The sequence below is a fragment of the Cebus imitator genome, unplaced genomic scaffold, assembly GCF_001604975.1.
Source record: "Cebus imitator isolate Cc_AM_T3 unplaced genomic scaffold, Cebus_imitator-1.0 Scaffold61, whole genome shotgun sequence".
In the NCBI taxonomy this organism is placed as follows: domain Eukaryota; kingdom Metazoa; phylum Chordata; class Mammalia; order Primates; family Cebidae; genus Cebus; species Cebus imitator.
The window spans coordinates 3,109,415-3,122,111 of NW_016107376.1; the positions used below are offsets into that span (position 1 = coordinate 3,109,415).

Here is a 12,697-nt window from a genome sequence, read left to right on the forward strand (position 1 = left end):
TTCTTTCTTTCTTTCTTTCTTTTCTTTCTTTCTTTCTTTCTTTTCTTTCTTTCTCTTTCTTTCTCTCTTTCTCTCTTTCTTTCTTCCTTTTTCTTTCTTTCTCCATGCTTTTGTTATCGTACTCAAGAAATCATGGCCAAATCCAAGGTTACAAATGTTTATTCTTTTCTTCTGAGTTTTTGCCTTATAGTTTTAGATTTCTGAACCACTATGAGTTAATTTTATAGTTTTAGCTCTTTGACTTAGATCTTTGAACCATTTTGAGTTAATTTTTGTGTATGGTATGAGGTAAGACTCCAAATTCTTTTTCATGTGGAGATCTATTTTTCCTAGCACTGTGTAGAATTGGAACTCCTCTGCAAGGGAGTTGAGGAAGGAGGGAAACAGAGAAAGGGGTAGATATGACCAGTTTACTTTTGTTGAAACATAGTTAGTTCTTAAACAAAGATTGTTTTAGTGGATGTTTTCAAAGCTGCTGGTTACTGTTTCAAAGGTCAAATAGATAAATGATTAAGTCGTGCATCACTTAAGGTAGATTTTGACCTCTCACAAGTTGAAGAGTACTGAAGATCTAAGATCATTTACATCCCTCTGGAAGAAAAAATAACATAGCCTTCTAGGGCAAAGAAGAAAAAGACTGAACAGTTACAGGATAGTCCATTGTTCAAAGTACACCTGCCTGGTTTGCTGTTCTTCAAAACCCCATACTCGGTTGGAGTGGCCTCACTCTTACCTGCCAACCTGGATGCTGGTGATGAACATGTCTTCACCTTTTCTTTGGAGTTTGGTTACCTTATTGACATTTGCTGAATTAGATGGAGAAGGTAGAGGACTTGAGCTGCAGCGACAAAAAAGAAGCCCTGATCTCCAACAGTAAGTAGACACATAGGTCGTACCTGCTCAAGGACTAGGCTAGTTCCTCACCAGTTTTCCCAAATAGCCAGATAAACAAAGGTGCAATGTTTCTTGAGGAAAATTGTGTTGAGAAGCAAACAAGAAAAAATATTTAGAGTGAGGCATGAAATTACTTTTCTAAACACAAATTATTCATCTGTCATTTTGCAAATAATCTATTTGCAGTTGCCAGGAAGTATCTTCAAGAAATGTGCAGAGAAAGAAATGGCTGATAAGCAGGGACAGTGGATTGAGTTGATCAGAAAGTGAAGATGTGCATAGTCCTTAGTTATTCAGTAAGAAACTTTGTTATTTTAGTTTAAAAATTGTACCTGCTAATTGCTGATGCATTCTCTGGTTTGAATTGTATAGGCCTCGAATGGCGGCAGAGAGGGGAAATTTGGTGTTTCTTACGGGGTCTGCCCAAAACATTGAGTTTAGAACTGGATCCCTGGGAAAAATTAAATTAAATGATGAAGACTTCAGCGAATGTTTACATCAGGTAATACACTGGAAATATCTTGAAGTCATTTCGTATATCTATATATAGTGACTTAATTGAATAAGTCTAGATTAATCTGTACCTTGAATCTTTTAAAATTACTATTCTTTATTAATACATAGTAGATACACATATTTTTGGGTACATGTGATAATTTGATACATTCATATACTGTGTAAAGTTCAAATCAGGGTAACTGGGATATCAATCACCTTAAATATTTACCTTTTCTTCATGCTAAGAACATTTGGATTGTTCTCTTCTAGCTATTTTGAAATGTACAATAGATTAATTTAACTATAGTCACCCTACTTTGAAGTGTACAATAGATTAATTTAACTATAGTCACCCTACTGGTCTACCAAACACTTGGTCTTATTTCTTCTGTCTAACTGTATATTGCACTCATTCATCAACCTGTCTTCAACCTCCCACCCCCTTCCTAGTGTACCTTGAATCTTTAGCATTGAGAACATAATTGGGCATCAGACATGTTCTTGTAAAGGGCAATGGCCTGGGGTTAATGGTGGATAGAGGGAGTATGCTAAAAGAAAGAGGCTCATTGTTTCAGACAATGCACCCTAGTCCAGAGAAGGCATGGAGGGTAGAACTGAAACTCCTCCACAGGGAATGCGAGGAAGGAGGGGACCAAGGATATGTGGAGACGTGACCAGTTTACTTTGGCCACAGAACAGAATTGGCCAGTTATTCTCCTGCCTTACTGGGTGTTTTCAGTTCTTAATAATTACTGCATATTTCAGTCCTAATGTTAGAAGTCAGCATTGTTCAGAGTTACTGTGGGCCATCCACTGTGCTCAGCACGGTATGGATGTTACCTCATTTGACCTTCACAGCTGTCCTATGAGGTAGCCTTTATTGTCACCCTAGTTTACGAGAGGTAAAGGAACCCTGAGGCAGTTAAGTAACTTGCCCAAGACATGCAATAAATAGCTGAGCCAAGACTTAAAACCTAAACAGTCTGATTCTAAGCCAGGTTTCTTAATAAGCATCCTAAACTGGGATTATAGGAAAACATACAAATGGAAAATACCTTGATCTATTGTTACTGAAAACCATAAGTGGAATTGTGCTGTGGCTATTTTAGCTCAGTGTTTATTACATTGTTTTGGTTTTTATAATAATAGGCAAGGTCTTAGTGCTTAAAGTAGAATACTACTCAAGTTTTTAGTTATATTACTATAAGATAGATATGATATTTTCATTAGTGCTCTTCATTTCTTCTTCTTTTTCTAAAATTAGATCCAGAAAAACAAAGAAGATATTATAGAGTTAAAAAGGAGTGCAGTTGGTCTGCCTCAAAATATATCTAGTCAAATCCATCAGCTTAATTCCAAGGTAAGTCTGACATCCACATCATAAGAGCTGATGAGTTCTCCTGAACTCATCAATTCAAAAGTTCGGTGAGTTCTCCTGAATTCAACTTTGTAAGTAACCATTTTGTAGGGTATATACCAAATTTGCATGCTCTTTAGAGATTTAGCATGCAATTGTGCACTGTTTGGTTAAATGACACAGCTCTAATGGTGGCTGTAGAAGTGATGGGCAGAAGGTAGGAGATGCTGTGCAAGAGCTTGTTGCAGAAGTAGGCCTTGGGCCGGGAGCGGTGGCTCACTGCAAGTGAATAGATGATTAATATCAAAACTGCCTGTCATCCCAGCAGCTTGGGAGGCCACAGTGGGAGGATTGCTTGAGCCCAGGAATTGGAGACCAGCCTGGGCAACATAGTGAGACCCTGTCTCTACCAGGAAAAAAAAAAAAAAAAAAAATTGCTGGGCATGGTGGCATGAGCCTGTATTCACAGTTACTTAGGAGGCTGAAGTGGGAGGATGGCTTGAGCCAGGGAGGTTGAGTCTGCAGTGAGCTATGATCATCCCACTGTGCTGTGCTCCAGCCTGGGCAACAGAATGAGACCTTGCCAAGAAAAGCAAGCAAGCAAGTGGAGGGGAAGGGAAGGGAAGGAGAGGGGAGGGGAGGGAAAAGGAAAGGGAGGGGAGGAGAGGGGAGGGAGGGGAGGGAAGGGAAGAAAGAAGGCAAGGGAAGGGAAGAAAGAAGGGAAGGGAAGGGAAATAAAGGGAAGGGAAGAAAGAAGGGAAGGAAAGGAAAGAAGGAAGGGAAGGGAAGAAAGAAGGAAGGGAAGGGAAGAAATAAGCCTTTCTCAAGTTCTGAGAGCAACCTTCTCATTGGCAAAGTGGATGTATCACTGACATTTATGAAAATTCCCATAGTCACTGTGTACAGAGAAGCAATCAGTCAACTTATCAATGGGTTGTAATAAAAAAAAACCAAACCCTTAAAGAAACAGAAATCTATGTGATAGGAGGGAATAGGAAGGAAGAAAATCCTGAGGGGAGAGGAATAAAGAGGAAAAAGGCAATAAAAGCAGGAATGAACAGACAAAGTGTGCCCCTAGCAGAGGGCGTTAGCAAAATATGTCACGGATATAACATTACATGTGAAATACCTTTGAAGCAGCTAATTGAAGCTTTTTCTTCCCCATTGCCAGCTTGTGGATCTTGAGAGAAAATTTCAAGGCTTGCAGCAGGTAGGTCTCATCCTGCTAGATACCTAACATCTTTCACAGAAAACATTCTAGAATCACTAATAGAGCCACTATTAGCATTTCGAGGGTGAATGGATGATTAATATCAAAAACTTGCTTTTTACCATAATTTAATTCTTATCCCAGCATGTGTTTCCCGGGACGCAGATGCAGAGCTGAGCCTAAGACATGAAATGCTGAGGCTGAGGTCGCTGAGCCTGTTAGGTCTCCTGACCCTGGGTTTGCAGCCCACAGCCCACATGCTTGTCCCTTTACCACCACCTTTAGCTGTGTGTGCTGTGCTTGCTCAGCTAGTGACTCCCAACTTGCTGCTTCTCCCATCAGGGACTGGCGCTTGGAAAGCCAAGCATCCTCTCTGACCCTTAGCTCAGAAGTCTAGGTGTATCGCAAGATATTCCAAATTTTCTTAAAACTACATTTGCTGGCAATCAAACTTGAACAGTTTCTTAGTGAAAACATTCTACAACTGTACTACATGCTTATAGACTGATCTATGTAAACTTAGTTTTTCTACCCTTTTATAGGTAACTGGCCTTTTAAAGACTTTCATGGAAGCCATAGGTTTCTATGCAGAGAAATACACAGAATCTCCTCATATTTCAAATTTTGCATAAAAGTGTGAGGATTCCAGTGTAAGAATTTCTGCACAAATCTTCTTCATCTGTTTTGCTTATGCTTCAAACATTTTCCTCTGCTTTTAAGTTTGATCTGTCCCACAGTAAGGGACAGATACAGAAAAGGGAATCATGCAGATTGAGGCAGGCCTCACCATTCTGGCAAGGATTGCTGCTGCAAACCTTTTTTGTCATTCGATGAACAAGTTCACGTATTTTTTTTCTCCACTTAGATAATGCATTGACCCCTCTGCTGTCATTTTTTAGAGAGTAGCTGAGCGAATGATAATGAGTAAAGAACAATGCTGTGGACTGTGACACTGCACTCAAGTTTTGTCTCCTGTGGGGCTTCATTATTTTCACCAAAGGTCAAAGGCTGGAGGCCACATTCAGGCAGTCCTCCTATCTGCCTCCCTCAGGAGGAACACTGAATGATTTTCAAATGTGAATGCCTTTGTGCCTTCGGAGAGGGCGAGTGCTCTGTGGCCACCACAGTCCCTGCCACTCCCTATTCCTCTTCCTCCTGACTGTAGATTTCATTTTCTGCTGGGCCCCTGGAGGCTTTTAAGTTTTTAGTCCCCAGACAGTGTTGCTTTTGTCCGATAGAAAACCTTTGAATGAGTTTGTGGTTAATGTTCTCGAGAGCGTTCTTTGATGGACAGAGCCAATTGTGGTGCTAGCACAAAGATAAACAAGTAGAATAATGGTATTTTATAAGGTTCATAAAGACACCCCTAGATGTACTGTCACCTAATTTACGGCCAAAGTGGGGAAGGAATGGGGTTTGCAGAAAATGGTGTTAAGTCAGTTGGCTTTCCTCTGGCTTTCCACTTCATCTGTTCAATGAATGAAACAGAATTAATTTTCTTTGTGAGTCACTAGATATAGAGTATGTTGTGTTTGTATGTGTGTATGTGTATATATGTACATATATATATATGAAATGTAATAAACAGTTTGCCCCTATTTTAACCTTTTAAAAACAGAGAATTAGGTTGGGTATGGTGGCTCATGCCTGTAATCCCAGCACTTTAGGAGGCTGAGATGAGTGGATCATGTGAGGTCAGGAGTTCGAGACCAGCCTGGCCAATATGGTGAAACCCTGTCTCTGCTAAAAATAAAAAAAATTAGCCAGGTGTGGTGGTGCACACCTGTAATCCCACTACTCAGGAGGCTGAGGCACAAGAATAGCTTGAGCCCAGGAGGCGGAGGTTGCGGTGAGCCAAGGTCACACCACTGCACTTCAGCCTGGGCGACAGAGTGAGGTTCCATCTCAAAAAGTTTTCTCTGCACCCAAAGGCAATAAAAATCTTACAAGATTGAAACTGGTAGCTGACATAAGGTCAGGTTCCCCAGGTTATGTAGATGGAGTTGTAGACAAAGGTAGGTCTGTTTGTGATCTGGGCTGAAAGCAGTCAGGTGAGCAACAGGGTGAAGAGAATGTCTTAGCTGGCCACATTTCAAACAAAGGGACTTGGAGCAGAAGGAGTTCAGTGACCTTAACCCATGGAGGAGGGGCAGGGGGCAGATGATCATATTTCAAAGGCTCACCTGGAGGGACCAAAGATAAGAATCACAGGTAAAAAAACCGACTGGAATCTCCATTTTTATTTTCTCTGTGCAATAGGAATATCCATTATTATTTCCACACTTGAAACCTTTACTCTTGTCCACTGAGGTCTCTCTCTCAGGTGAATCATACTTTTCCAAAACAAAGTGAGAATCTTCTCCCCCCACACATCATCCCACCCATGGTCAAAAGCATGTTGAGAGTTAAGGAGTAGAAAGAAGACTGATAATAGGAAACACCTTTTGTTTTTTCACAGGAGAGGTGATTTGAAGAAGAACATAAGTAATAGCTTTGCAGTCTGGAGGGAGACCCCCTTCGACTACGACTTAAATGTAATCCCACACACACACCTGAATGGTAACGTGTCTTTTGTTGCCGCCGACTGCAGGTCATCTCATTGACTGTCCTGTCTTTGTTCCAGACTGTTGACAAAAAGGTTTGTAGCAGCAATCCTTGCCAGAACGGTGGAACCTGCCTCAACCTGCATGATTCCTTTTTTTGTATCTGTCCCCCACAGTGGAAGGTGAGTCACTTGCTCTTTGGTTAAGAATGATGGTTGGTCAGCATCTGTGGTTTCCTTGAAATCATTCAGGCATATTTAATTCTCCATCCAAAGTTTCTAGGATTCTGTGGCCTCCTGAATCAAAATGAAGTATGCCATGTATGCTAAAATCCAAACAGTGGTGAGTTTGATTACAGAACCCACTGAACACTAAAGCCATTGAAAGGAGAGGTTCACTTGATTGGATAACTACTTGGAAAAGCACAGTATTTCTGTTAGAATTTATTTAAATTGTTCAGCATTAGAAAGTACCAAACAAATCTTGGCATGCCTATATAAATTTTCTTTTTCTTTTTTTTTTTTTCTGATAATGGTGAAACTTTCCCAGCATGCACATTAAACAAAATGTTAAGTAAGTATTTCCAGACATAGTACCATTGTGAACTGAGGATTCTATAACGTTTAGATAAGGATTCTCCTCCTGTGACTGCTGTGATCTTATCAAGAGCTCTTTGGTTCTATTAGGGGAAATCTGAGTTCTAAAGGAAGAATAGCTAGGGGTTAATATTAGTATTATTGTATTTGGCTTTACTGAGGACTTATTTACTGTCCACATATAAATCCTTAAACATATCGTATGAATGTTGGCCTCAGATACCTCTGTGACCTGTGGCACCTGACTTTGTTCTTTATGTGACCACAGGGTCCTCTCTGCTCAGCTGATGTTAATGAATGTGAGATTTACTCAGGAACACCCTTGAGCTGCCAGAATGGAGGCACGTGTATAAATACAATGGGCAGTTACAGGTAACTTTTTTTTTTTTTTTTGTAAATATCAGTTATATTTTTGAAGGCCTAAAACATTGCATAGTTAAGAGCATCCTAAACTATCTATATTCCAGCAAAAGTTAGTACTCCATGAAGAAGTATTTAGCTCTTACTTAATGTCTATATAGCTGTTTTCACTTAAGTGAAGAAAAGCTCCTGAGTCCTCTGTTCTCACCCTGTGAAGAAATCCTTGCTCTGGAAGGAAGCTCTTGTGGTTGGCACAGAGAGTAAGCATGGCCTGGTGCAAGAGTAGCTGAAGCCTTAGGAAGAGCCAGAGCATTGAAGGGGAGCACTGAATGGCCTTAAGTAGAAAAGGGGACACCCCACCACACCAGTGCTCCCCGGCTGTACTTGTTCCATATATTAGTAAGCTCATAGTTTTGAGTGAGGAGAGCTTTAGTCAATGCTGTGTCAAAATCTGACCACAACAAGGTCAAAGGTTAAACTGAGGTTCAATGAATGAAGTAACTCTCACTGCATTTCTTCAGTTAGCCACAGGTTCCTGACCACAGTAATCATACAGCTGTATCTTCTCTTCTGATTTATTCTGTCAAGTGACTTGTCCATAGCATTCTCCCGCTCAGCGCAGGTATCACTTCCTGCAGGAAACCTTCCCTTCCCTTATTAAGCAGAGTGAGGCATCTCAGGTCCTCTGTGTTCCCACCGTGCTCTGGGATACCCATCATCAAAGCTTTACTGACACACACATTGTCTTTCTAATAACGAAGTCCAAAACTTTAGGGAAGAGCAATGGCAAACTTACTTTTGTACAGTTCTTTAAAGTTGCCTTTTAAACTAGGCATTGTCTTTCCTGATAGTTTGGCTGGTCTCTTTTATTGTGTGATTTTTCAAAGATTAAGAAATAAATTCTGTTATAGCATGAACAAATGCTTTCAATACTGTGGAGTAGAATCTCATTGGATTACACAGCAATTATTTGATCTCTTACTGGAGTCTCTGCTGTCTTGTTCTTCAGTCTCCTCATAACAATATCCATTCTAGTCTTTCTAGCAAAAATGAGTGCAGTAATTTTGTTTTTAACCCATCACTGTTAACGCACACTCCTAAAAAAGCAGTCCCAAGCCTTCTCTTTTTATTTGATACTTTCATTTTTTGGATCTTTAAAACTTTTGCTCATTCCAGGCTATAAACTCAAATCATTCCAACTTACTGCTAGATATGTCTATGAGTTCAGTCATTATGCAAAACTAAAATTAACCGCTTCTGATTTAAATTTAGTATTATGTTATTAAAGAGCTTTCTGCTTCCAGGACCCTGTTTCTTATTTAAATGAAGCCTCTTCTCCCTGCTTATTTATATTAGGCTTGGGCTAGAAGCAAAATGCAGTCTAACCTCGCTTTTCCTTGAACCCCTTATCTCCTGATTTCTGTTGATGGACATTTATGGAGGAGAATTCCTCCTTAGAGTTACCAGTGGCAAATGTCTGGACTCCTAGCACTTCTGCTTTCTGACCTTCCTGATATCTAGGAATGTTGTAGAGATTAGATTTCACTCCTGCCCTTTGTTTCTCATCACCGTCTGTTGGGGTCTTGTGGGCCAGTAGAGCGACAAGTATGGGCACGTGGGGATGAGATCCACAGACCAAGCTAAAGTTGTTGCTATTGCTGTTTTCAGCACATTATCTTTTTCCTCTCTGCAAAATGGAAAACATAACAAAACAAAAATCCCTTTAATAGTCACCACTGTTTGCAGCATGTCAGAGGTTAGAGTTCTTTATCCAGACACACACATATGATGGAATGAGACCTGGAAGGCAGGGAACCATGTATTTGTCAAAAGCTGCATTTCTAAGTGACAGATTCAACTTTGTAAGAGCAGTACCAAATTCTCTCTTGCACTCTTTTGTAAAGGAAAGCAAGAATGCAGAAGAACGGATGGTGTGTGGTTGACTTTAGAAATGATCTTACTTCCTAGTCTCTGTCCTTCATAGATTTGCTGGAGGACATTAGAGAACAGAGCATCTAAGTCAGGTTTCTTTCTCTTGAGGTGGGAATAGTTTCTGAAACCTCATAAATCCCATTTTATTATCTACACTTTAAGTACCCTAATTCAGGCATATGTTGGACACTTTTTGAAGGAATAAAAGAAAATGAAAGAAGGTGCATGAGCGTAAGATTAAATTATTGCTTTGTGGAGTCTACGTGTAATGAAACAAGTGAACATTTGGGTACTTTCTTGAGTTTGATTAATTGTGCGAGGTTAAATCCTTGTTAATCAGCAGGCTAGAAAACCCTTTAGCTGAAAGAAAACTTGAGCCACAGAATCATCTGGACCTGCAAAAATGTAGTCATGGCATCAAAGTTCACTTTGGAGTTTGGACCTCCTTCAGTTTCTTTTACTCTTTGAACTCTTTTACTTGGACAGAAAAGGGAGTCTTTAACTAGATTAATAATTTGTCATTGTAACGACCTCTGAAAAAGTGCAAATACTCATTACTGGGAAGTCCTGTTTCATAGGTAAGCTTTTGATAGAAATTCTTTTTTAGAACAATGATTATAGCACAAGAAACATCATTTTCTGTTTCCACGGATTCTTTTGGCTTGGGGTCTAGACCCCAAGAGCTTCAGACAGCTAACAAAATGATATTTCGTCATTTCTCTATGCTGTTATTTCCTCTTGCTTCTAAAGACTTGATTCTTATTGTTCCCCAGCTTACTTTGTGTTTTGTTTGTTTTGTTTTGTTTGTTTTTGAAATGGAGTCTCACTCTTGTTGAGGCTGGAATGCAGTGGCTGCGACCTCTGTCTCCTGGGTTCAAGTGATTCTCTTGCCTCAGCCTCGTGAGTAGCCAGAATTACAGGCACCTTTCACCACACCTGACTAATTTTCGTATTTTTAGTAGAGATGGGGTTTCGCCATGTGGCCAGGCTGGTCTTGAACTCCTGGCCTCAGGTTATCTGCCTGTCTCTACCTCCCAAAGTGCTGGGATTACAGACGTGAGTCGTCATGCCTGGCAGCCTCCCCTGCTTACTTTGGATTTGAGACAGCCCGTGGGATCTGAACTTGCCATACATGGATGCTGTGTGTTATACACTTAGGGCTCAGATCTAGAAGGCTTTACAGAAAAACAAAAAGTTGAATTTGTCTAATTTTCCAGAAGCATGATGATTAGTAAATTTTCTTTCATTTATTTCCATTCATATCACAGTTAGATTTTTACATCGTACAGAGCTTAAAAAATGAGGATAATCTGGTTTTAGCTCAGGTGGTAGTTAGGTTTTAAACTTATTACCTCTTTCAGTCAGTCAGTAAAATTAGTATTGAACCATGAACTCTAACACAAGTTAAACTATGACTATCAAAGTGTATTAAACCTCTTCTCAATTGCCAAAATGCACTTGCAGCATTTCCCAAGAAAAGGCTAGCTTCGTTCTTCTGGAACCAAATTGGCAATAAAAGGTCATTAGAAAAGAGACTTCTGCTAAATCAGTAACTAATGACAAAAGCAGGGATAGTAGTAAGTTAGTTTTAAAAATACAATATATGGCTTTTATTTTCATTTAGAGAGGTATATAAGTAATTGTTCCTTTTTTAAAGGCCATTCTCAAGACACCTTGAGAGTATATTTTGCCTGTAAACCCTGTTATGTTAAAAAAGCACATAAGGCTGGACACGGTGGCTCATATCTGTAATCCCAGCACTTTGCGAGGCCAAGGTGGGTAGAGCACCTGATGTCAGGAGTTTGAGAGCAGCCTGGCCAACATGGTAAAACCCTGTATCTACCAAAAAAATACAAAACTTAGCTGACATGCTGGCATGCATCTGTAGTTCCAGCTACTTAAGAGGGAGAGGTGGGAAGATGGCTTGAACCCTGGAAGCAGATGTTGCAGTGAGCCAAGACCATGCCACTGCACTCCAGCCTGGGTGCAAGACCCTGTCACAAAACAAAACAAAACAGGTGCATAAAAATGCAGCTCGTTCATATAGCTCTACTTTTCAGAATATAAGAATATAACATGCAAAAGCAATGATGCAGGAGTCAAATAGACCTAAGTGTCTATTTATCTTCTGCCAATTACTCATTTTGTGGTTTTGGAAAATATGAGTCTGTAAAATGGGATTAATAATACTTGTCTCTCAGGATCATAGCAAGGAATCCTATGGTTTACTTGACTTTTTTCCTCCCTTTATCTTCTCACATCATCTAAACTTAAATGAAAGAAGTGTACTTTGTAGCTATTTAGAAAACAGAATAAGATTAATGCCTATGCATCTCCCAGTGATAATAGCAAGGATGGAGGAAGAGAGAGATAAAGAGAAAGGATTTAACTGCAGGTCCATGAACCGGGATCTCCTCTCAAATCTTACGTCATTTTGCAATCGTTAAGCTCTTAGTAATAAAATAAAGACAATCTTCTGAGCACTTCCTGTAGGGGAATGCCTTTGGACTGCAATATGACCATAGTTCTCAGAGATTACCTCTGTTATTTTATAAGAAACTGAGGCAGAGGATTTAGTATATTGTCTGGGTGAACACTTAACAGGAAGAACCAAAATTTAAACCTAGGCGGTCTTATCCCAGGGGTTCCAAAACACTCAGATCTCCCAGATAAAGAAAATAGAAAGCTAGGGCCAAGCGCAGTGGCTCATGCCTGTAATCCCAGTGCTCAGGGAGGCCAAGATGGGCGGATAACGAGGTGAGGAGTTTGAAACCAGCCTGGCCAACATGGCAAAACCCCATCTCTACAAAAATACGAAAATTAGCCCGGTGTGGTGGCGGGTGCCTGTAATCCTAGCTACTTGGGAGGCTGAGGCAGGAGAATCGCTTGAACCTGGGAGGTAGAGGTTGCAGTGAGCCGAGATCATGCCATTGCACTCCAGCCTGGGCAACAAGAGCAAGACTTCATCTCAAAAAGAAAAAAAGAAAAAGAAAAGAAGAAGCTAGTAACAGTTGGTTTAAAGATTCTTCAGCCAGCCACAGTGGCTCACACCTGTAATCCCAGCACTTTGGGAGACCATGGCAGGCAGATCACCTGAGGTCAGGAGTTCAAGACCAGCCTGGCCAACATGGTGAAACCCCGTCTGTATTAAAAAAAATAAAAAATTAACCGATGTGGCAGCACTATGCCTGTAGTCCCTGCTACTCAGGAGGCTGAGGCAGGAGAATTGCTTGAACCCAGGAGGCAGAGGTTGCAGTGAGCCAAGATCGTGCCACTGCATTTCAGCCTGGGTGACAGGGTGAGACTC

The 12,697-nt window shown here is 40.5% G+C and overlaps 1 protein-coding gene across 2 annotated transcripts in view; it reads left to right on the top strand.

Moving 5' to 3' along the window:
• Window positions 1-12,697, top strand: part of CUBN (cubilin) — a 305,685-nt gene that overhangs the window by 13,001 nt on the left and 279,987 nt on the right. The window contains exons 1-6 of one of the 2 annotated variants that reach the window (XM_017529781.2): window positions 193-873; window positions 1,267-1,396; window positions 2,657-2,752; window positions 3,921-3,959; window positions 6,583-6,684; window positions 7,367-7,470. In XM_017529781.2, coding sequence (XP_017385270.1) covers window positions 746-873; window positions 1,267-1,396; window positions 2,657-2,752; window positions 3,921-3,959; window positions 6,583-6,684; window positions 7,367-7,470 — 599 coding nt within the window. In that variant the 5' untranslated portion in view covers window positions 193-745. Of the gene's footprint in view, window positions 1-192; window positions 874-1,266; window positions 1,397-2,656; window positions 2,753-3,920; window positions 3,960-6,582; window positions 6,685-7,366; window positions 7,471-12,697 lie in introns of those variants that run through there. The other variant, XM_037739008.1, reaches the window with a different exon arrangement.